At 46.8% G+C, this 25,946-nt stretch overlaps 1 protein-coding gene across 1 annotated transcript; it reads right to left on the bottom strand.

The window, feature by feature from the left end:
- Nucleotides 1–8,502: 8,502 nt before the first annotated feature.
- On the bottom strand, nt 8,503–23,954 carry ITM2A (integral membrane protein 2A). Its single transcript, XM_077307258.1, has 6 exons — nt 23,777–23,954; nt 15,190–15,321; nt 13,937–14,125; nt 11,436–11,546; nt 10,672–10,822; nt 8,503–9,594 (listed from the first exon to the last, which is right to left on the bottom strand). The coding sequence occupies exons 1-6, from the start codon at nt 23,858–23,860 to the stop codon at nt 9,506–9,508; spliced, it is 756 nt and encodes a 251-aa protein (XP_077163373.1). The 5' UTR covers nt 23,861–23,954; the 3' UTR covers nt 8,503–9,505.
- Between the last annotated feature and the right edge of the window lie 1,992 nt (nt 23,955–25,946).

The following is a 25,946-nucleotide window of genomic DNA, read 5'->3' as shown; positions in this document are numbered from 1 at the left end:
TGTTGGTCTGAAAGGTGCCTGACTGGGCTCTGATTTTTATTGTGCTGCTGCAGACCAACATGGTGACCCATTTGAATCTGTCCCTATTAACCATGGTACGCAATAGAAAAAGAACGGGGAAAGAATTTGGAAAGTGAAGAAAAAAGGGAGGAGGAACTAATTAAGATGTTTCACGGCGGCTCTGGAATGTATTGCGGCCCCACCCACCCACTCCTGAAATTCCTGCGCTGTAGGGCTTCATGAGACGGGACTCCTTCCAAACCACCCCGCCCTGGAAGTAGCCATGTTGATGAGTGGTAGCAAAATAAATGGAGTTGACATCCTCCAGCTGGCACCCGGAGATGCCCTGCTATTACAGAGGATCTTGGAGACAATAGCTGTTTTAGAGGGTTGTCTCTGTGGCATTATGGCCTACCTAGACTTCTCCCCTTCTCAAATGGCACCCATATAAGAACCAACTCTTCTTCTTCTTCTTCTTCTTCTTCTTCTTCTTCTTCTTCTTCTTCTTCTTCTTCTTCTTCTTCTTCTTCTTCTTCTTCTTCTTCTTCTTCTTCTTCTTCTTCTTCTTCTTCTTCTTCTTCTTCTTCTTCTTCTTCGTGGACAGCTGTGTTCTCATGTGACCCATGACTCAGACACTACTTATGTCAGGTGTGTGTATCCCAGCCTTTCTCAACTGTTTTACCATAGAAACCCCTGAAAACATACTTCAAAAAACTTCAGGCTTCAAAAAACCCCAGAAGTAGCTCGATCGTGCAGAATATGGTGGGGAAGCATAGTTGCGTACGTGCCCACACAGGGCCCAACCCCTCCAGGTCCACCATTGGCCAGTTTGGGAGGGAGTGGTGAGTCAACATGACCATATATGGTCTAATCACTCAATGAATGTTAAAATTACAAATTAATTAACTCCCACCCATTCAGGAAACCCTTCCAAGGCATCAAGAAACCCCAGGGTTTCAGAAAAACTTGGTTGAGAAAGACTTCTATTGGGTCACATCTCTCCAGGGTTCCGAGTCTATTGCTTGATCCTTTCGCCTACAGATCTCAAGGACTGAACCAGAGAGTTTGTGCATACAAAAGAGGTCCTCACTCATTGAGCTGGAATGGTACACCCTAGGTGGGATGGTTGACCTCTTCCAACTTCAGAAGGGTCACACCAGGAGTGATAAAGGAGTCAGTCAAAGCAGCCCTGAAGGTTAGTGGGGCAACAACACACAAACCAGAGAAGACCATTGTCGTTTCTTCTGCGTTGCAAACATCATCAGCATTTGCATTGTTTCCCTTGTGCCATTTCACACCCATTATATGTTATACCATGTGAAAGTAACTGGGAGGGGTAGGGGTGTTAATTTTAACTGAAACGGAATGACATTAAATGAGAAGGAAACGGATGAGAAAATACACCCCGCAGTTTCCTTTCTCACAAAGGAAGAAACAAACCGGGGGGGGGGAGGTGTTTGAATCATGCTAGACAACTTCCAAAATTTGAGGACATCCTGAGTTCAGACTATATGACCGTGGGCCTCTCTTGACCCGCATATCTGGCCATAGAGGATTCTTAAGGAGAGGGGACAGAGTCATTAACAACTTGTTATACACTGCTCCAGCCCTGAAACATCTGGATTTTGGCCACTGGGAGACACAGTGTTGGATGGGCCACTGGCCGGATCCAACAAGTCTTCTCTTATGTTCTTAGGGTCACACCATGTAGGCGGTTCAGAACTCATGAGAAGACCTGGAAGAACTGGAAGAGAGCAAACGTTATTCCGATCTTCAAAAAGGGGAGGAAGGATGACCCGGGAAACTACAGACCAGTCGGTCTGACCTCTGTTGTGGAGCAGATATTAAAGGGAGCGTTCTGCAAACATCTGGAGGACAATTTGGTGATCCATGGAAGTCAGCATGGATTTGTCTCCAACAGGTCCTGTCAGACCAACCTGGTTTCCTTCTTTGACCAAGTAGCAGATTTGCTGGATTGTGGAAATCCGGTTGATGTTGTTTACTTGGATTTTAGTAAAGCTTTTAAGGTTCCTCATGATGTTTTGATAAATTGAAGGACTGCAATCTGGAATTTCAGATAGTTACGTGGATAGGGAATTGGTTAGAGAACCGCACTTAAAGAGTTGTTGTCAATGGTGTTTCATCAGACTGGAGGGAGGTGAGTAGCAGGGTACCTCAGGGCTCGGTGCTCGGCCCGGTACTTTTTAACATATTGATTAATGATCTAGATGAGGGGGTAAAGGGACTACTCATCAAGTTTGCAGATGACACCAAATTGGGAGGACTGGCAAATTCTCCAGAAGAAAGAGACAGTGTTCAATGAGATCTGAACACAATGGAAAAATGGGCAAATGCGAACAAAATGCAATTTAATAAAGATAAATGTAAAGTTCTGCATCTGGGTCAGAAAAATGAAAAATATACCTACTGGATGGGGGATACACTTCTAGGTAACACTGTGTGTGAACGAGACCTCGGGGTACTTGTGGATTGTAAACTAAACATGAGCAGGCAGTGTGATGCAGTGGTAAAAAAGGCAAATGCCATTTTGGGCTGTATCAACAGGGGCATCACATCAAAATCACAATATGTCATAGTCCCATTGTATACGGCACTGGTCATACCACACCTGGAGTACTGTGTGCAGTTCTGGAGGCCTCACTTCAAGAAAGACATAGATAAAATTGAAAGAGTACAGAGGAGAGCGACGAGGATGATCTGGGGCCAAGGGACCAAGCCCTATGAAGATAGGTTGAGGGACTTGGGAATATTCAGCCTGGAGAAAAGGAGGTTGAGAGGGGACATGATAGCTCTCTTTAAGCATTTGAAAGGTTGTCATTTGGAGGAGGGCAGGATGCTGTTCCCATTGGCTGCAGAGGAAAGGACACGCAGTAATGGGTTTAAACTACAAGTACAATGATATAGGCTAGATATCATGAAAAAAAATTTCACAGTCAGAGTAGTTCAGCAGTGGAATAGGCTGCCTAAGGAGGTGGTGAGCTCCCCCTCACTGGCAGTCTTCAAGCAAAGGTTGGATACACACTTTTCTTGGATGCTTTAGGATGCTTTGGGCTGATCCTGCGTTGATGGCCTGTGTGGCCCCTTCCAACTCTGTTTCTATGATTGTATGATTGTCTGATTCTACGATTCTATAATTCTAAGCCTTGCAGACATCTAAAAAGGTTCATCTGAGCTTGCTCAGGATGGTTGCGGTGTGTGAGGAGTCTGTATTAACAGACATCAAGCTGGAAGTTTCAGGTCACTGGGCTTTTGGAGCTGCTGTCTCCAAATTTGTAGAACAGTTTGTTTTTATACCCTGCTTTTCACTGCCTGAAGTCTCAAAGCCTTCTCTTCTTCTCCCTACAAGTACCCTGTGAGGGACGAGGGGCTGAGAGAGCCCTCATATTACTGCTCTGTGAGAACAGCGCTATCAGGGCTGTGATGAGCCCAAGTTCACTCAGTTGGCTGCATGTGGGGGAGCGTGGAATCAAATCCAGTTTGCCAAATTAGAAGCTGCTGCTCTTAAATACCACACCAAACGGGCACTACAGATGTTCTCAAATTGCCCAAATGGACAAAATCTGGGTTTCTGAGCCTAGTTCTCCTCACTGGGGATAAAATTGCACACACAGAAACACAAACACACAGTCTGACACCAGTTCTAGTTAAAATAAAGGCTTATTTTTGCATCAATTATGTATAAATGGCATCAAGGACTTTCTAATGCTTCTCGTTTCCTTCAGGCTAAATGGGAACCTGAGCTCCAGTGAGTATGCACCCCCACCCCTTTGATCTTTGAGGAGAATAACCGTTCTTGCCTTGTAGATGCAAATCAGTATACCGGTATTTATATATACCCGCTAGACACATTCATGCATTTTTTGCATCACCCATCCAAGCGGACGATCCGTCTTCCTCCACTTAATCCTCACAACAACCCTGTGAAGTAGGGCTGGCCGATGGTCGCTCAGGAACGGCGCTGCCCTCAGCTTGGATGAGTGGCATTAGAAAACAATCAGGTACTCTGACTGTTTCACCGCACACCAAACCTGTAAGGTAAGGATTAACCTTACCCTTCAACTCCATAGTAACGAAACAGCAGCGATCAATAAACTACTTGATAGCAAGGATCCCGAGCGGACTGCCCGCATTGCAAAATTTTTAGCAAAGGTTTTTAGTATTAACTCCCTGTTTTTAACAAAATTGAGTAACTCTGCCTGACTCTTATAATTGTACCATTTTGTATCTCCTTACCTGTATTGTTTTTTACGCCAATAAAGGCTTTTTGTATCTATCTATCTAACCTTACCCCATATCAAGACCATAAGAGAAACCATGTTGGATCAGGCCAGTGGCCCACCCACCCCTAAAATACATGTCACACAGTGGCCCAAACCCAGATGTTGCCCACCCAGATGTTGCCCTCCAGAAGCCCTTCCACCCCCCACAAGCACCAAGAATACACTGCCTCGATTGAAGGTGAGGGGGGGCAGTGAGTTCACTGTGCAGACGAGATTCAACCTATACTGCACTAAACCTCAGAACATGACTCTGGATGCTTTTCATAGCCCCCACCCAGGAGGATCTGGAAAAGCAGCTCTCCATACCGGGGCCCATTCCGCACACATAGCATAATGCACTTTCAGTGTGCTTTGGCAGCTGGATTTTCCTGTGCGGAACAGGAAAATCTACTCCTAAAGTGCATTGAAAGTGCATTATCTATTGTGTGCCCGGTAAAGCCCTGATTTCAGAACAGGCCCTGGTTCAAAGCTATACTTTATTGCAAACCAGAGAAAGGAAAAAGTTAGTAGCCCGCAGATATTTATAACCTGGCTTGCATCACAAGGCTATTTGAGAAGTAGGTCTGACGAGTTGGTCGGTGAGGGGAAAAAAAAAATTACCCAACTTGGCTCGCTGCTGCAGAGGAGAGTAGGAAAAATCTAGTTTGTTTCAGAGCAAGCGGCTGGCAGTCATCCTAAATCTCACAGCATAGCTCTCCCACCCACCTCCTGCACTGGGGTTTTCCCCTTGCACAAACCACACTAGACCCTTTACCACGCACATGTCACTTTGCGCAGCTACTGGTTCCCCACCCACCCCTCCCAAAGCACAAATCTCCCTTCCCAGGCAGCCCTTCAGCTTCTAGGCCTGTTACCATCTCTACTGTATGTTTCTCCCAGTCTTGCTGCAAGCAGCTGAGGAAAGCAGAAACAGGTCTCCCTCCATTTTATCTTCACAACCACCCTGGGAGGAAGGCCAGGCTGTGGGCAACCAGCTTGTGAGGAAATGCCTCCATTGCTCTTTCAAAGGGACAGGTTTTTTCCCTCTAGGCTGAGGAAGAAGGGGCTGCTAAGCCCCTGTTCACCTCCCCTTTCACGTTTTCATCTGGCCAGGTAGCAGGTACCTGGAGGGGGGGGGAGGGAGAGCTTCTCCTTCCTGGGATTCCTAGGTGAAGGGCTTCCTGTGAGAGGGGACAGGAGAGTATATCTGATTCTGAACACAGGATCTTTTGGGGGGCTTCGGCTGTTGGTCTTTGCCTGCTGATCACCAGGGAAGGAGCCTACTCTTGTGAGGTGAGCAGCCATCTTGGACATGTGAGCAAGGCAAGGAGACGCTGGAAGCTCTTTAAGCAAAGGTGCCTGCCCTGTAGTTAGCATCAGGGATGGTATGTGTACCAGAGGGACAGAAGGACTGCGTGTCATCCAGCTTCTTTTGATATCTTTTGCTTAACTCTGTGCTGTGCTAAATAAACCTTGTTTTCTAACGAAATCTTTTATAAATGGGAAGTGGGCCATGGTTCTCTGATCCACGTAGGAGAATCATGGTCACAGGATATTCAAGTGATTCAGAAAAGTCTACAAAACTGCAGCAGGTGGCGTTGCTTTTTGTGGCATGGCAAACCTTCCTTTTCAGCCTTAGGTGTTCACTACTATAGGGATTTCACGACTTTATAGTTTTTTGGCTCAATGCAGGTATAAAGAGCGTATGTTGTTCTCCCCTCCATTTTATCTCCAGAACAACCCTATAAGGTAGGTGAGGCTCCGGTCAAAATCATCCAGCAAGCTTCTATGGAACTGGGTTTTCTAGTCCCATGCTGCAACTGCTACACCCCACTGGTTCTCCAGGGCTGGCCATAGGCAGGCATGAGCATGATACAAATTATAAAGATGCTTCCTGTTTATCCCTGTGGCAAGCTTGATTGTTGGTTTGCATCCATTACCCAGTACAAAACACGTTTTACATCGACTTTATTTGGTTTCTTGCACCATCTAGTGGACAAATGCTATTGTCTCTTTAAGAATGTATCCAACTTACCTGGGATACGGACTTGAATGGCACCATTGGTCTCAATTACCCTAAATCAAAACTACACCATAGGTGTTTCAGATTAATCGATTCAGTCTGAGTTGATTTGGAATTGAGGACGGTCTGAATTGTCTTCTAATAGGGATCTTTTAAAGGTAAAGGTGTCCCCTGTGCAAGCACCGGGTCATGTCTGACCCTTGGGGTGACGCCCTCCAGCGTTTTCATGGCAGACTCAATATGGGGTGGTTTGCTAGTGCCTTCCCCAGTCATTACCGTTTACCTCCCAGCAAGCTGGGTACTCATTTTACCGACCTCGGAAGGATGGAAGGCTGAGTCAACCTTGAGCCGGCTGCTGGGATCGAACTCCCAGCCTCATGGGCAGAGCTTTCAGACTGCATATCTGCTGCCTTACCACTCTGCGCCACAAGAGGCTCATAGGGATCTTTTAGGGAAATACTTAAAACATTTTTCTGCTGCAACACTGTGTTGTTTTCCGAGCTTCATGGGAGGGCAGCATAGAAATATAATAAATAGAATAACAACAAGAGGCCCTCAGTTGCTAGAAATGCTATCTAGCCTCCACTTCCAAGATTCTAACGTTTCCCAAAAACTTTCAAGCATATCTCCTGATCGAGAACCAGAAACTAGACTGTATTCTGGAAAAATCACATTCTAGTTTTTCTTCTAATAAAAAGCAGAGACATCACCCTGCCGACAAAAGTGCCTCGAGTCAAGGCAATGGTCTTCCCAGTTGCAATGTATGGCTGTGAAAGTTGGACTATAAGGAAGACCGAGCATCAGAAAATCGAGGCTTTTGAACTCTGGTACTGGACAAGACTAAGGCGAACAAACCAGTCAATCCTAGAGATTAGCCCTGACTGCTATTTAGAAGGCCAGATCCTGAAGACGAAACTCAGGTCCATTCCGCACGACTTCAATGTTACAAAAGGCTTCCAAATTGTAAACGCTACTAATTTGCAGTTATGCACGACGTCGCACACAATCTGCCACACTCCTGAAACCGATCCGCAAAAAGCGATTCGTTGTAGCGCTTAAAGGGAAATCTAGAAAAGTGAATTCACACTCCGAAAAGCGCTACACTCTTGCAAACAATCTGCAACAGTAGTGAAAAAGACCTGTGCGTTCCCATTGTTGCGGTTCCAGCCAAGTCCCTCCCCCTGGCTCTCTCCTCCGAACTTCCGGCGAAGCGATCATTTTTTTTTTCTCGTAGTGAGCAGAAAGCAACGAACTGGCGAGCCTTCATTCACCCAGTGAGGCTTCTCCGGCTACAGTCCCTCCACAGAGCTGCCTTAAAGCTCCCCTCAAGTCACCAAGCACAACACAGCCCCGTTTGCAAGTTCCCTTTATTTTCGGCCAAAAATTGCGCCCATGCACGGGGGGGGGGGGATTTTTTTTCACTCAGGGGAGTGTGGCAACAATGAATCGACAGCTCACACGCCAGCTGCCAGCTAGATGGGTCTCTACGTTAGGAGGAATCAAGGAATCAAGGCATATTCATTACAACGTGTGTTTTTCTTATTTAAAAAAAACTGTGCTTAAAGGGAAAGGGGCTTTTCGGGAGCATAACGGCCGCCCATTGGCTGTTCGTTTGATTGACGGCCAGGGGTGGGACAAAGCACAGAAATAATCGCTTCCTGGATAGCGATTTTTGGTGAGACTGGAAACTTGTGGGAAACTATTGAAACGCTACTGGATTCCACTACAAAGGCAGATATGCATAACGCTGAATTGCACCTTTAAAAATAGTGTTTCCGCTTTCAGGGACCAATTGGCAACATTGGTCCTTATGCGGAATGGGCCTCAAAATACTTTGGCCAGCTCATGAGAAGGACTCCCTGGAGAAGAGCCTAATGCTGGGAACGATTGAGGGCAAAAGAAGAAGGGGATGACAGAGAATGAGGTGGCTGGCTGGAGTCACTGAAGCAGTCGGTGCGAGCTTAAATGGACTTCGGGGAATGGTAGAGGACAGGAAGGCCTGGAGGATCATTGTCCATGGGGTCGCGATGGGTCGGACATGACTTTGCAACTAACCACAAGTCTTTTTCTGGTCTTCCACAGATACCAATAGCTCAAATATTTTCTGTGTACAGGAGCAACAGGCTAGAAACACGGCATTGTGACTAAGCCTTCTCCATGAGCCCCAAGCTCGCATCAAGAAGGGAGGCCACTACGATAGTCTTAGAGAAACATTTATTAGAGGGATGCAGGATTCGTGTGATATATAAATTCCCTTATAAAACACTCCGCTTAGCAGCTCTCTAGCAATCCCTTTACTGTCTTGCACCGCAGTCCTCCACAAGGCCGATCCTTGACGGCACTTAACAACAACTCTTAAATCTTCTTGCTCATAAAAAGTTCTGATCTAAAAAAAATGTAGCCTGGGAGGGAGTTTACAGCTACAGAAACATCGATAGTTGGTCCAGGCTGTAGTTACATATGCTGGTAATCAAAGGTTACACCAGTTTTAAGATATCAACCAAAAAAAAACAACAACAACAAAAAAAGCCATGAAAGCTTTAAAGACTAACTGTACCAAGATAGAACTAAGTATCTCCAAAACAAAAAGAAAAGAAAACAAAGAGAAGAGATCGTAAGGTAAGTTCAGGAAAGGTTCCAAATATACATACAAGTTCAATACAGTAATTGCACAAAATGGAATTTAAAAAAGCCAAGCTAACTGCTGATTACCAAGGTTAAATTTACATGCTTCACACAGGAAGTTCAAATAAACCTTAGACATCTCGGCGTGGTCTTTCCTATCAGGAGACAGAGTGCAGAGCTATTAGTCAAGCTATTCAAAAACTGTGCAAATCATGGATTAATAAAGTTAGTGTCATGTTGTGAAGTCAGCTGATGATTAGGCTACAGCCGTATGCAGGAATTGGGCACTGTTTATATAGGGAGTTTTTCTGCTTTTAAAAAACCCTGAAACATTCCTGATTATCAGGAAAAGTGAGCAACACCACGGGTCCAAAGTGCGCCCCCCTCCCCAACAACAACATAACACGGTGACTTTGGAATGTGCCTCCCCCCCCTTTCTTAAATCTAAGCAATGCACAAAAAAGCATAAGGCTTTTGATTATCACTGCACTTTTTTTTTTAATTCTGAAGTTTAAACTGTGAAGCTTGGACTTCTCACTGAAGACGCGAGATTTGTCACGTTCCAGCCTGCCTTTTTTCACTGCTGACAGATCTTGGTTTCCACAACAAACTCATTTTCAAAGTGCCGGATTGAGTGGCACTTCTCAGCAGAGCGCTTTTGGAGACCTGAGAAAAGAGAAAAAAAAAACGGAAACAACTGAGGTGAATATACACCAGAGAGACTTGCATGTGTTCTCCCCTAAAATGAAGAGTTGGTTTTTTTTATACTCTGCCTTTCGCTGCCTGACGAGTCTCAAAGTGGCTTATATTTGCCTTCCCCTCCTCTCCCCACAACAGACAAACTGAGAGGGAGGTGAGGCTGAGAGAGCTCTGGCAGGACAGGACTGTGAGAGCAGAACTGTCAGAACCTGTCTTGCCAGACTAGAAGCCTCCGTGTCTTAAGCACTCTCCGTCTGCCTACTGCTCTATGTATCATTAATCTACACCTGCCAGGAACTTGTTTTAACAGATGCCCTCTCATGAACCCGGAAGCACAGATCTGTAAAGGTCAGGGGCAGCAGCACTTGGGATCTTGAATTTAATTTACAAACTAACAGTTCCCAAAATTCTGTGGGGAAGCAGAGAAGTGTAGCTACATCCTTCGTTTCTGTACTCCAGTGTCATCTTTCCCTGTTCTTATAATGGGAGCAACCACAGTGTAGCACTATAAGGAAATAATCAAAAGCTCCCTTGCCCAGGTGCTGTGGGACAGATCAAATGCAATGTTATTGTCTCCCCACCCATAGATGGCTTTTGTTCATACAAGTTCTGTGATCCCCAGCACAGTCATAGAACCACAGAGTTGGAAGGGTGCTTCAGGGTCATCTAGTCCAACTCTCTGCACAATGCAGGAACTCACAACTTCCTGCCTACCCACAGTGACCCCAATTTCATGCCCTAGTGACCGCCCCACCACCAAAAATCTCCAGAATCCAGCCTGGCCTGGAGGGAATCCATCTACCATCCTACAGTGGCGATTAGCAATTCCCTGGATATGCAAGGAAGGGCTACAAGAGACAAACTCTGGCATATCCCAGTGTTTTGTAATCTAAGGGAGCCTTTTCTTGTAGGGGTCCTGCAGAAAAGCTGGCTGGATAAAACACAATGTTCTTTTGTGGGCTTCCTGTAAGAGGGCTAAATTCCACTTTCAGCTTCCGATTTCTACTGGTGGGTCAAGCCCAACAGACATCCTGAAATACTCACCCAATATCTTATCTCTACGTTGAAGTCTGAAAGTTTCCTTCCCTGCACAGAGCTGATAAATGAAAATGCCCAGATCTGACACATTATCAATCTCTTCTGTCACCACCATTTCTTCACGAATAAGGTAAGTCTGAGGCAGATAGGACCCAGTCTAAGGAAAATAAAAGGATGGGAGAAGAGACAAAATCTACACTATTATCGTATTAAAACAGAAATGTTCTGAACACGAGAACACCTGCAAATCATCTTTTAAGTGAGACTGAAACTGAAAAAAAAGCTACAGCTGTCAGAGAAATAAATGCCAGATCCCTGCTTAACTAGCACAGCTCAGATTAATCTCTCTCTACATAGAACTCTCCATCTGCACACAGAACTTCATGGAAATATCTGACGTGAGGCAGCCGAAAGTTCTATCAAAAAGCAGAAGGAGCCATTTTGATTCTTAGCAAGGACACTGCTCTTGAAAAGCAAACAAACATGCAAGGCACAGTTGTCAGGCAAGCCTGTTCAAAGAAAGGCACCACCTGTGCCATTCTGGATACCAGGCCTATTTTATTATAGCTACATTACAATTGATAAGACATCGTTTCAGCAATACCAGGCAATTCCTGAGTGCTCAGAAGGCCACAGAAACCTCAAGTTAAAGCCAAGCATTGCCCATGGCATACAGATTACAGCAGCAAGGGGAACAAGCGATTTTACCTCTGCAGAGAAGCAACTCTCTTTTACCCGGGGCTGGTTTGAGAGATAAAAATCATACATACTGCTAATTTTGCGAAGAGGTCTATCAGGTTCCGTGGTGGCATGACAATGGAGGTGTTCAGAGGGATCACGTAACAGTTACCCAGCTGGAGGTCAAGGTAGGCCGTCAGAAGCTATGAGGAAAAGACATACAAGGATCTACTGGTTAAATGTATTTTATTCCTGCAACATCTGAGTGGGAATGTGTACCAGACTGGTGTGGGTAGGATGCCAGCTATGGTGAGACCGGCCACACGCCTCCTTGGATCCTGGTGAAGGCAGATGATGAGAGGATTGGGAAGCCTCTCTGGGAGACTGTGAACTTGTTCCCATCTTCGGAGACATTCCCAGAGAGCTTAAAGGAGGTGGTGTTTTGGTCTTTACACGGACTTGATCCACTGGACCCCTCCAATTATCGCTCAGCCTCACGTTTAACATTCCTGTGAAAGGCAACTGAGTGGACTGCTGCAGGTCAACTGCAAGCGTTCCTAGATGAAGCGTCCAGTTCAGTTTCTGGTGGCCCACAGGGTAGAAACAGCTTTGGTTATCTGCACAGTTGACTGATGAAGGCACCTGGACCAAGACAGGTCAGTGCTGCTGCTGATTTTAGATCTTACCACATGGGGATACAGGGGTCAGTCTTACAGTGGATGACCTCTTTGCTCCTGGGTCAAGAGCAGGGTAGCTATCGTGGAAGAACAGTTGTGCCCCTATGTCACAGAGCACAATTCTCTCCCCAATATTATTCAGCATCAACATGTGCTCTCTTGCACAACTGGTCCAGGGGTATGGGCTAGGCCTACAGTGACACCAGATCTGTTGATGGGCAGCCAGCCAGATACACCCCCAATAGAATGCTTATTTTGGTGAGGTATTAGAGCAGGGGTAGTCAAACTGCAGCCCTCCAGATGTCCATGGACTACAATTCCCAGGAGCCCCCTGCCAGCATTCGCTGGCAGGGGGCTCCTGGGAATTGTAGTCCATGGACATCTGGAGGGCCGCATTTTGACTACCCCTGGATTAGAGGTTAGCTTCTCATTGCAATGACGACCAGGGGTATACCATATTTATTTCTATGCCAGTCTGCTTTTTATAAGTTTTATGGGGGGTGGGGGAGAACAAGAAACTCTAGAGCTTAGTGATCAGTTGGTAACAATAGTTAGAAAGCATGGTCATTAAAACAGAAAGCCCTGGTTGCTGAAAAATAAGTCTGGGTCCTACATTTTTGAGGTGGCTCATAAGCCGAAGGATGTCTCTCAAGACCTGCCCTATAGAGTCAGGTGTGCCTCTGGTGTTTGGCAAGCAGAGAGTATGCAAAGCAGCCCAGGGACATTCAAAGACTAGTCAACTATGAAGACCAACTTCAAATGAGTAGCCGGTCTGAAGTAGCACCATAAAATCAGAGTCCAGTAGCACCTTTAAGACCAACAAAGATTTAATCAAGGCGTGAGCTTCCGGGTGCAAGCACCCTTCGTCAGACTATGATCTTCTTACATGACAGTGTACTTTACACAGAATTCAGTGTACTTTACAAAGAGAAACCAAAGTGTTGTTGGTAGAGAGATCAAAGGCACTGAATTCTAGGGGATTCATTGGCTGTTTTGACAAAGGATTATCATTGGCTGTATGTGGTTATGACAAAGATGTAACAGAAATGATTTTTGCTATATATTCCCTGTCAGAGAGCCAGTTTGGTGTAGTGGTTAGGAGTGCGGACTTCTAATCTGGCAAGCCAGGTTCGATTCTGTACTCCCCCACGTGCAGCCAGCTGGGTGACCCTGGGCTCGCCACGGCACTGATAAAGCTGTTCTGACCGGGCAGTGATATCAGCGCTCTCTCAGCCTCACCCACCCCACAGGGTGTCTGTTGTGGGGAGAGGAAAGGGAAGGCGACTGTAAGCCGCTTTGAGCCTCCTTTGGGTAGAGAAAAGCGGCATATAAGAACCAACTCTTCTTCTTCTTCGAAAGCTCACGCCTTGATTAAATCTTCGTTGGTCTTAAAAGTGCTACCGGAGTCTGATTCATTTTATTATGAAGACCAGCGTGTGTCTTGACATTTCGGTGCACAACTTTTCGGTGCACAAGCTGTCCGAGTTTAGTCTAGAGGGCCAAGTTCTGTGGATGTTCCACAAGGATTCCTTTAACTTCTTCAAAGCCCAATTCTCCTCCAAGACTAAGCACAGAATTAAGAGTCCAGGAGCATCTTTAAGACCAACAAAGTTTTATTCAGGGTATGAGCTTTCGTGTGCATGTGAAAGTTCATACTTTGAATAAAACTTTGTTGATCTTCGTTCTGCGGCTTCAGACCAACCCAGACACCCACTTGAATCAGCGCAGAGGTTTGTTTTTTTTGTGAACGTTGCTGCCAGTGTTCTGGGACTGCTAGATGTCCATGGACTACAATTCCCATAAGCCCCTGCCAGCAAATGCTGGCAGGGGCTCATGGGAATTGTGGTCCATGAATATCTGGAGGGCCGCAGTTTGACTACCCCTGTCTTATACTGTTAAGCCAGTTAAATACTCACCCTGTCGAAATCATGAACAATAGCTGCAGGATCGCTGTCAGAGAATTTTGGAACCGGGACATCGATGATTGCTATGTTATCATCCTCCCGGATGTCAGCGACTTCAGCAATGGGCAGGAAGTATGGCTCCGCAGCATTATCTGGATTGTCTTCTGCTCCATAGCATATTTGTCCATGGAACACCTTGTGCTAAAATGAAAGGAGTCACCTTAGGACGCTGTTAAAATGTAAAGCCGCACAAAGAATCCACATGTAATTCAAGAGAAGACTATGGAATTGGTCACGTGCTACGTGAATTTATCTCATTTTAAAAAAATGAAACAGGAGGGAAAGAAGCAGCACAAGCAATGGGAACAGACACCTCTGCCCTGAGAGTTTCCAAGTGGGTTTTGCACAGTCTTGATACCAGACTGGGTGAGAAACAAGAATGTCACAGTGGCCAACAGAGTGCTATTAAGGCAGCAGTGCAGATAGAGAGCTTAGATCTGGTCAGGGTCTCAGCATACATGGTGCTTTCTCCTGTACCATGATGAAGCAGAATGAGACCTGCAAAGCTGCCAGCATCACACAGCCTCCTGGCTGCCAGCAGTCCCTCTCAAGACAGTGGGTCCACCAGGAACACATCCTATAAATTGTGGCCACTCTGGCCCTCAGAATATCCCAGAAGTAGCAAATGTCACGACAGTCTATGCCAGGCTCTGTCAACCAGAGCTTCATGAAACCCTGGAGTTTCCCGACAGTCCTGGAAGGGTTTCCTAAAGGGATGGGAGTTAATTAATCATTTATATATTTTTAAAACGTGTTAAAACATGTATCGGGTGATGTGATCATAATATGGTTATATCGCCCTGCCCTCTGCTCCCAAAGTGGCCGATGAAGGGCCTGGAGGGGGTGGGGAGGGGCAAATACACAACTGTGCTTCCCATCCCTATTCTGCATGAGCACAACACTTCTGGGGTTTTCCAAAGCCTGAAGAACATTCCAGGGGCTTCTCAATGATGCAAAAGTTGAGAAAGACTGGACTATGAAAATGAGCCAGGAGAGGTGAGGTGGTTTTGAAGATCTGCTTTGTTATTTGCTATTAAGTTTCATGATGCTTCACCAGTGTGTATCTTTGGAGGATCACAGACTGGGATACAGTTTAAATTCTCAATTCCATCACATCAAGGCTTGTATTTCTTGGCATGTTTTGCTTTGAGTTGCTTATGTGTGTTTTGCCAAGCTTCCTCCAGCAAAATAAATTGTTCCATTACCCTTGGCATGAGGTACTTATAGATGCAGGCTCCACCAACCACCACTCCTGCTAAGATGAACGCAACACCCAGCAGGGTCAGCAGGCATCTTCCAGAGGAGCTTTCATGGCTGTGAGTTGCAACCTCTGGATCCTATGGGAAAAAAAAGAAATAAAACCAAGTTCATTGCCATCTCAAGGGAAGCTGTTCTAAGGAATTATACGTGACCCTGAATCAAAAGGCAGAGCCTCTCTTCGAAGTGAGAAACAAAATACCAGGCAAAATGCATTCTAGGAAGACTTTGAAATAACGACTAAGTCATCTTAGCATCAAACAACATGGAGTTGATCATCTATCTTAGGGGTAGTCAAACTGCAGCCCTCCAGATGTCCGTGGACTACAATTCCCATGAGCCCCTGCCAGGGTTTGCTGGCAGGGGCTCATGGGAATTGTAGTTCATGGACATCTGGAGGGCCGCAGTTTGACTACCCCTGATCTATCTGAAAGCCTTTCAACTACATAATTGAGTAAACAGCCCCTATTAACTTAACTGAATTACAGCAAGGGGAATACTAAAACATCAAAACTATGTCTTACTAGCTTAATAAAACACTGCAATTCACACAAATTGATGGGAGCCATGTATCCAATAACTTGCTTATTGTTAAATCATTTAAAAACCAGAAGAAATTTAACGAGGTAAATGCTCTATTAACCTTGATGTTTACATACTTAAGCATGGGGCTACATGCCACAATTAAGGAGTTAATTCCTGTCACTTTCTTAATCTAGTGCTTTGGGCAGTTTGTTCCCCCTTATAGTAAGAACAAATGCTGTTATTTCACTGCTAGTAATGCTACCAGCTTTTAGTGAGCATCAGTGTACAGGGGGTGAGCATAGTGCAGGGGGTTGGACTAGATGACCCATGAGATCCCTTCCAACTCTATATTCTAAGATTCCATGAGAGGTGCTGTACAGTGTGTAAATTATGGGATAAATGACAGCCCACCATATGTTTACAACATACCACCTTGGGGTTCACAATTCCAGATGCTTCAAGAAGTCCAGTACACACATTTCATCCCTGAGCTTCCTAAACATAGTAGACCGCAAGTTCTGTGTCATATCGTGCATGGAAGTTCATCATGTTCAGAACCATCAAAATTCAGCAGTTGAGAACTGTATAAGTTGCTGTTCTTAAACTTTTCTAAGAGGGCAGATAGGAGTATGAAATCACTCTAGCAAGCTCCTTGGGACAGCCTAGTGAAGACATATCTGGGATGCAAAGATTAGATTCTCAACACTGATAGTAGCTGGTCACGTCAGTCCCTGTGCCCTAATTTGATACCCTTAAGGTAGAACAGAACATCTGTCTTGCTGGATCACAGTCCTCTCATACTTCTACACAGGAAAAATAGTTTCATTCAATGTTAGAGAGCACGCCATGTGTTCAACAGAAATCCACCAATTCAGTTTTACAAGATTGCACACTCAAGACTTTTCTTAGGGTTTCGTTTTACGTTAAATTATCACTGCTTAATAATCTACCATATTAAAACAGATTTTTTAAAGCTAGATTTCGTTCACCCTCACTTGTGAATTTCAGGTAAATAAAACCGCTAAAAATGCCTTTCTTTCTCACCCTCTTCCCAAGAATAGAACAGCATGACCTTGAGAAATAAAACTGAAGAAAGGCTTACACAACGATATTTAAACAAGCATGGCTTGTATCAGCATCCAGAGTTCTCTAGAACCTGAAAAATACTGTTCAAGCAACCATAAATGCCAGTAAATGTTAGGACTGCTGGCAGAAGTCCAAACACAAAAGAAGATCCTAGCAGTCCAAAGAAAAGTACATATCTAGCAAGTTTGGGCATTTTCCAAACTCACGTACTATACCAATACCACACTGAGGGCAAGCTGATATATAAAACACAAAAGAAGTTTATTTTGTGGACCTGTCCAGGCCCTCTGAAATGCAACACGGGCATCTAGCAATTGAGAACCCTTTCCCTGTGTGTAGCTACCTGCTGTAGCTGTACACAGCCAGCCTGGATGACAAGTAACTTGACCTTTGAAGCTGATGCAAAGCGAGGACAGAGTGCACATCAAAAAGCTAAGCAGCACAAGCAAAACAAATGCAGCATTCTGGCAGAATTCCGAAGCATTTGCAGGAACTAGAATTTCTAGTATGCTAAACTAGTGCCTGGTTTAGGTGATAAAGAACAAGCAACTAAATCCAGATAAGACAAGAGTCTACACCAGTGGTCCCCAACCTTTATTAGGCTGGGGACCGGCAGGGCATCGGGCCGCGCCCGCGGGGACCGCGCCCGCGTGGGCCATGCCCACGCTTCGGGCCGCGCCCGCGCATCGAGCCGCACCCGCGGGCTGTGCCCGCGCATCGAGCCGCGCCCGGCCGCGCCCGCGAGCCGCGCCCGCGGATCGGGCCGCGCCTGGAAGCCATGCCCGCTGATCGGGCCGCGCCCGCGAGCCATGCCCGCTGATCGGGCCGCGCCCGCGAGCCACGCCCGCGGATCGGGCCGCGCGGGCGCGGCCTGGACGGGCGCAGCCCGGCCCTGATTCCCTCTTCCCGCCCTCCCGCAGTAAGTAGCTTCCCGGGCCGCAAGCTTGCGGCCTGCGAAGTTTTTTACTGCGGGGGGGGGGCGGGGAGAGGGAGCTGCGGCCCGGCGCCATGGCCTTCGCGGCCCGGCGCCGGGCCGCGGCCCGCAGGTTGGGGACCACTGGTCTACACTATTGGCATGGCAGAAGCTTGGTGGGGTGGGGATACTCTGCCTACCATACCTGGTCTGAATCCACCTTTGGTAGACCACATGAAAGGATTGGTGGTGCTCATGGACCCACCCTAGTTGTCAGACACTTAGGTAAGGTGCAGTTCTTTTGGTTTAATTCTTTGATAGCATGTCTATTGTTAGCTGCCTTGAGCCTTTGTGGAAAGTGGCTAGATCAGGGATTCCCAAGCAGGGGTTCTTTCCCTTCCTGGCTTAATGGGCTCTGCCACAAGCTAGGGAACTGACTGTTTTTATTCTCTCTGCTCCCAAGCATGAGTACTGTCATGGTCTCTGGGCCTGGGTGGGGAAGGGACCTGCACACCTACTCCTGGATTAAACCACTTTCAGTCCTCCTTGAGCCTGTCTGTTCACAGGAGTGGTGATATGTATTCTGGGGGTCGTGGTGGGGAGGTACAGCCAGCTGACATCACGTCTGGCCAGCTGACATCACAAGACTGAAAAATTATTTCAGGGGCTTCTCCACAGTCAAGGTTGAAAAAGGCTGGGCAAGATTAAAATATTTAAAGTAAACAGTTATTTTCACATCAGTCAAAATAACTGGCCTCAGTAAAACACTGTGCAGATAGAAATGTTTAATTTGTCTGTTTCACTCAAACTGAAGACTGCCTTATAGACACTTATGAGCTTCCATGCATTGTCTTGGAGGAAAATACAGCAGTTTTGATTTCCTGCATGGTGTGTGTTTGTGGTTATATCCGTTCCACACAGCATAAAAAAAAATCCAGTGCCTGAGACAACCTAGATTTATTAGTGCCCTATCCTTTCTGCACCATGTGGTGTTTAAAGAGACATAATTGGCAAGTCACACCAAAAAATTATTCTGTGAAGATGTCTCAGAGTTTTGAGTTTTATATGGCTATGTCATCCTCTTAACAGATACTCTTGTTATTTTTGAGAGGTTTTTATCCCATTCCCCAAGTGAGAAGACAAAATTCAAACAGCCATTAAACTTGGGCAAGCTAGATGAGTCACCAGAAGATCTATGAATTAATTCACAGAAAATCTGAAATACAGTATTTGCTGGCGTATAAGACTACGTTTTTCCCATGAAAAACATGCCTCCAAGTGGGTGGGGGGGGTCGTCCTATACGTCGGGTGCACTTCAGTTGGGATAAACATAGCTGCCCATAGTACTGTAATGTAAAGTAACAAACTCTATATTTTGAGTGGAAATGTTGGGGGGTCGTCTTATACGCCAGCAAATACGGTAGCTTAATAGCAGTCACAATGCATATCTGCCCCCTGACTTTTTTCCATTTCCCCAAAATGCTATGTATGTTTCTCTGAACCGGGCAAAAGGAAGAGCCTTTCCCCCACCAGCTTCTACATGCCAATACAAATACCTGGGAGATCCATTTAGTATGGCACGTGTTATTCGTGCACAAGACAAGTTTCACTTCTCAATATTTGGCTACAAGTCTGTAGCCGATAAAACTTGCCTGCATTAGCATTTTGTACTTCAGCAGCTTTTCTCTGAAAGCACTCAAGTCTACATAGTGCATGCGATTGACTGAGTGCATAAATTAACTGGCAGTCAAAACTCCATTGGTATTGCAGCCACTGGTATTTTCAAGCAATAGCCTACAGCATTTCATTAGTGCATTAACAAAGTGCGTGTCTGAACACATCCAGCCGCCTTACACTCACTCACCAGCAGTGCTGAACCTGTTCTATTCTGAGACCAAGAATCTGACAGATCTCCGCCTCCACACTTGGTGCTACCCGATCACGACTAAAGCTAAATATTAAATGCATTTTTAATCCTGATGCTGTCCGATTAAAACACTGGCATGGCTGGCACATGCTGAACCACCTCAGTCCCTTCACCCAGGCCTTTCCTGCCACCCACAAGCTCATTTTCAGAGCCTGATTTTTTTTTGAGGGTGGGGGTGTTAGTGCAAGGGAAGGATACAGCATTCCTTTCTGCTTTACATAAGACTGGAACAGATTCTGAGGGCAGAGGTCTGCCACGATTGCATGGTACTTTGGTCTGACGGGCAGCAGATTCTAAGACGCAAAGGTCTCTCAAACCCTTTACTTGGATATGTCAGATTTTTTTATTATTATTTTCAGATTCAGAATCTGAATCTGAGAACCTCAAGAAAAGGAACTGGGAAACACTTGGGGGTGAGTGGGGGAGAGCAGATCTTGCACTCGCTGCAAAAGATGTACAGGAGGCTGAAACAAGAGTCAGTTCAACACATCAGGTCTGAAATGAACGTGGATAAGAGAGAACACCTCTGCAGTGGCACACTGGAATCTTTCCCACCTGATATTTGAAACATATTTATAGTCACCACTCTAGCTGCCAAACTGGAAATGAGACAAGGTTCACTGGCATGAAACTCCTGTTAAACGAGGCGGCACCTGATTCTATCTTGCCAGTTTGCTAAGGGAAGCCTCTGGCCAAAACGCTACATGGATGTGCATTCAGCGCTTGTTTCCATGTAAATGTCTTAGAATGGTTGGCCCGAAGATAAGCAGAAACTACAAATAAGAACACAATCCATGCAATATATTTTATTTGGGCTAGCCATATGACACCAAACTGTGACATTTTTTGAACTTTCCAGAACTTTCTCAGGCTGGATATATAAAAAAAAAAGGGGGTGTGTGTGCATGAAGAGGAAATGTGTCAGGATATAATATCAAGTCTATTCAAGTGCACATTAATACCACTCAGGCATGCTGTGCCTGAATCCAGAGACTCATTCAGTTCGAAGTCTAGTTTCACAGGGGCCATGGAAATGTCTGCCTGTCTATCAAGGTTCAATTACTGACAGCCCAATCCCATACATGATTACTCAGAAGTTAGCTCTGTATTCAATGGGGTTTGCATCCAGAAATTTTACTCATCTGGAACAGCTTCGCTGTATAAGTCCTAGGTGGGCGGAGAGTGGGCAGGGTCAGTCTGATCTTTGGACCAATCAGAAGGTGCGAAGCGACTGGAGCCGCCTCCAGACTTTGGACCAATAGGGAGGAGACACAGCCCCCCCCTAGCCCGGAGCAATCTGGCAAGCTCGCAGCCATTTTGCCCCTGGATGGTGACAGGGCCTGGGGGGGTCCTCCTTTCTCCCTTAGGGCGGGAAGCGCTCATGTCGCCTCACAAAGCTGACAGGTGGCTGGCAAGTGTGCTCCCTCCCTTCAGGCCTGCTGTGAAGGAGCCTCTAACAGTCCCTGAGGCAAGAGAGGTATTTCCAAGAGCAACACAGGGGAGTCTGTGAGCATGGGTGTGCTTTCCTTTGGGGGTGGGGAAGCTTTTCCCTTCTGCCTAACCGTTGGTTGACAGGGAGGACACAGAAAAGCCCCTTCTCACTTAAAATACTGCTCTAGCTGGCCTTGTGGCTAGAGGGAGGTGGCAGCCAAGTAACTCTCTGTAGAGGCCTACCACACAGGGTTCATCTGCACAATAACCCTATGCAGTAGGCCTCAAACCTGCAGAGTTGCACAGAAGACATACACATGGCTTGGCTGTTTTTTATCTTCAGCAGTAAGGCTGACCAGAGCATTATTTTAAGTGAGAATGAGCTTTTCTGTCAGTTTGGCAGAAGGGGAAAGCTCCCCCCACAAAAGGAAAGCACAAGTATCCCCACAGACTCCCCTGCATTGCTCTTGGAACACAAAACTGGGAGGAATTGGTTCCCATGTAATCTCCCCATAAGAAGAGTCTCCAGTCTGATTTGCCCTTCATGTATCTGAAGGCATGGCTCTGGAAAGCTCATCTGTAACCACTATGCCACAATTTCCAAAGGTCAGTCCTGACCCACACTCAACAGGCATTCCACACCACAGGTTATTGACACCCATATCTCCACACCCATGCCCTCATTTGCCACCACAACCTCCCACACAAAACACACATTCAACCCCATGCCCTTACAGACTGGACAACTCCCCTTCCTCTTCCCACCACCAAGCTCTAGTGCCCGTTGTAACGGGCTTTGCCCCTAGTAAAATTATAGTTTGCAAAATGAGAGTATTAAATACTACTTTTTGGTTTAGGACATTCCCCCCTCCCAATTTTACAATAAGTAATCCCATGAGCCCTTGGGAGATTTAAGTTAATATACATACATATACACATGTATATATGCACACCCATAGATGCTATTAACTCCATTTATTTTTTTAAATTACCCCAAAGCACCTATCTTATACTTTTAATTTTTATCTTCATAAACCAAATATGTCTGCACATGAATGAAGAACCATGAAAGGGGTAGGGAAAGCAAGGATGACGTTCCCTGCATATTTTGCCATGTTCTTGCACCTTTAAATCAATTTTTTTTCACACTAATCCACACATACAACAGATAGTAAAGATATAAAGTCTGTCTGTATTTGTTTGCCAGGATTTTAGCTTGTTTGTGTTTGGGATTGCCAGATTAAGAATGTAGGACAGTAATATAGGACACCCAACTATATAGTACTGTCAACAACCAAAGGGCAGAAGTTCCAAGAAAAATGTCCTGAAACAGCCTTAAGCACTCAGCACTTTTAGGGAAGTAAAAAAGGGAAGGTCTAGAACAAGCTCAATGTTTAAGCTTTTGTAGCTCCTCCACTAAACCTCAGCAATTCACATACCCTGTAACTACCCCCCAAACTCTCCTCCAACATGGGCAATTCCAAGCAACTCTTCTGCGTCACTCAGAAATGCACCCTCCTTGACAGGGGGCCAGGAGAATAAGGCTTGTAACAGAAGGGATCTCTTGCAACTCTTGTGTTCCCCATCAAGTTGCATTTACAGTGACACCACCCAGTTCCTTACTCCAGTCAAGGAAACCCCAGCTTGGACCAGACAGTTACGTTCATCCACGTGCTTGACATGGCTAACTGAACAGGCCAGCACCCATCTTTCAAGTCTCCAAAATCCACTACAGCTGGAGTCTGCATGCTGCTGGCAAGAACTCTTGGTAACTGTAGTCCATGAATGTCTGGAGAGCCAAGTTTGACATGCTGCTGGCAGGGGCTTGTGGTAACTGTAGTCCATGAATGTCTGGAGAGCCAAGTTTGACAAGCTGCTGGCAGGGGCTCATGGTAACTGTAGCCCATGAAAGTCCAGAGAGCCAAGTGTGGCATGCTGCTGGCAGGGGCTTATGGTAACTGTAGTCCATGAAAGTCCAGAGAGCCAAGTGTGGCATGCTGCTGGCAGGGGCTCACAGCAACCGCAGTTAATGCACACCTGGGCAGCCGGTTCATCCACCTCTGCTCCAGGCATATTAGCATCTATTAATCACTAGAACGTACCATTTCTTCCACCACAGTCACATCTGCCTCGCAAACCCCAGAAACACACAAACACACACACACCCGCCGCCCCAATGGCTATTTAACTAACGTGAATGTTTGTTTCATGCAGGGGTATTCAAACTGCGGCCCTCCAGATGTCTACGGCAGGCTGCCAGGTGCTCATGGGAATTGTAGTCCACGGACATCTGGAGGTTGAATGTCATTACCCCCTGCCCTGCACTGGCTAGGGAAAAATAATAATTAAAAAATGTCTATTTCTGTCTTGCCCTCCCGCACCAGAGAGACGGCCAGCGACAGCAGGCGCCCTTCCCTTCCCTCTCGAGGCGAGGGGCCCGGAAACCTGCCCTCGGCTGCAGCCGACCCCCATCAGCAGAGGGGCGCAGCGCCCGGCCAGGCGCCTCCCTGCTGATCTCCCCGCCGCCGCCGCCGCCATTTTGAGCGGCGCCAGAGGGGCCGTGGGGGGGCTGCCTCTCCCCCCGGCCACAAAATGGCGGCGCTGGCCCTCACCCCCCCGTCCCCTCCCCCCTCCCATGGCGCAGCCGCCGCACCTTGTCGGCCACCAAGGCCTCGGCCGCCTCCTTCTTGGGCTCGTCCTTGTGGGCGAAGGGCGACTGGAACGCGATCTTCACCATGGCTGCGCCGACGCCTCTTCTCCCCGCCGCCGCCGCCGCTGCTGTCGCAGGTGCCTAGGAGGGGGCGGGGCCTCGCGCGGGAGGAGCGGCGCGGCGGGGGAGGGGCGGCAGGACGCAGAACAGCCGCCGGGAGACGCTCCGCGCGGAGGGAGGGAGATGCGAAGGGGAGGTGAGGCGCATGCGCTAGGGAGAGCACTCTCTCTCTCTCTCTCTCTCTCTCTCTCTCGTGGATTCTATTTATGGATTTGGATTTATATACCGTGCCCTGGTAAACTCACAGCGGTTTACAACAGCAAAAGAACAAATTAAAACCCCATAAAACTTCCCTTATTATAACCAGCGAGGACTATTACAACTAAGATGGCACTGTTTTGGGGGGTAATTTTATTGGGGGTTTCATGCACGTTTTGTAACCCACCGCAAGCCTTTTTGAGAACGGCGGGCTAGAAATCTAATAAATAATAATAAAATCATCATCATCATTCTCGCAGAAAGTCTGGCTAGGGCCGGGTTGCCAACCTCCAGGTGGGAAGGAGAGAGAAGAAAAGCAAGCCAGCAGAAGGGCGGAAAGAAGGACGCTTGTTCTGCTGGTCAGGCGTCTGCAGGCGACGGCATTGCCCTTTTGCAATTGCAGCTCCCGGTCGGGATGCCCCTGGAGATTGTGGGAGGGGGGACTGGGGAGGGCAGAGTGTAGGGGAGATCCTGGAGATGCCAGAAGGAGGCTGGATTTTTAAAACTATTTACTGGGCAACTATTTTAAAAAGCGCACTCCAACTGCAGTTCTCTTTTCCAGGACTGAAGAGGTTCCCCCCCTCCCAGTGACATACTTGTGAGAAAACCACCTTGGGATCCACCTTTGGATCCTTTCCATAAGACCTGCTTGTGAGTAACTCTGCAGGGGGGATCCCAGCCCCCTGAGAAACGAGCAGGGAGGGGGAGAAGATGAAGGCAAACTGCAGCCATCCAGAGCAAGTTCTCCACTCCCCTAGCCTTCAAAGCCAGCCTTTAAACCTGCTTTCTCTTCGTCTTTCCCTGCCCTGCCCATTGATAGTGACTGGACTGGAAAGGAGAAAGGAGGAATAAGCCAAATAAGGGAGGCTGTGGGGTGGGGTGAGGGGCTTGTTGGCCTCCTTGCTTTCTTGTTCAGTTTTGGGGTGGGGGTTGCAGGGAGGGAGGACAGACAACAGAGAAGGCAGCCAGTCTCCTTCCCTGACTCACTGATGAGGCCAAGGCCAGAAAGCCGCCCCACCCTTGCCTGTCCTGTCCTGCCCATGCTGCAGCCAATTGAAGCAACGCTGCCTCTCTCCCTTGGTTGAGTGGCCTTTCCCTCACTTTCCCTTTGACCTTTCCTCCCCAAGTATGGTGCCGGCCCTTCCTCCTTCTCTTCACATCTTCCCTTCGCTTGTCATCACCAGACCCTTGCCCTCCCACCTCTGCTGTTCAGGGAGGGGGGCTTAATAGGGACTGCCCTTAGATATTACCTGACTGCCCATAGGGAATAGTAGGAAGCACCCTGGCCCACAGGGAACAATGGAAGGCATACTTGCCCATAGGAAACAAGGCAAAGGATTAGAACAAGACCCTCGCTCCTAAGGAAAGAACTCTGACTGCTGCTGGGCAAGGGAGGAGAGATGGCGTATTAACTCAATAGAACATCCATCTTTAAATGTATTGTGGATTTTGTGAGTTGGGTAATTTTTATTCTTCTATTATATTCTTTTATTGTAAACCACTGCGAGTCTTTGAGAGCTGCGGTATATAAGTCAATAAAGAAAGAAAGAAAGAAAGGAAGGAAGGAAGGAAGGAAGGAAGGAAGGAAGGAAGGAAGGAAGGAAGGAAGGAAGGAAGGAAGGAAGGAAGGAAGGAAGGAAGGAAGGAAGGAAGGAAGGCACTGCGGCCCGTAGGGAATGATAGGAGGCATGCTTGCCCGTAGGAAATAAGGCAAAGCACGCCTGCCCATAGAGAATAATGGGAAGCACGCTGGCCCATAGGAAACAATGGAAGGAATACTTGCCCTTAAGCAGTAACAGTCGTCATCCTTAAGAATAGGACATAACACCTGACAAGTTTGCTGTAGTACTAAAGG

The sequence above is a fragment of the Paroedura picta genome, chromosome 13 (genome assembly GCF_049243985.1).
Source record: "Paroedura picta isolate Pp20150507F chromosome 13, Ppicta_v3.0, whole genome shotgun sequence".
Classification (NCBI taxonomy): Eukaryota; Metazoa; Chordata; class Lepidosauria; order Squamata; family Gekkonidae; genus Paroedura; species Paroedura picta.
This window is presented reverse-complemented; position numbering and strand designations above follow the sequence as displayed.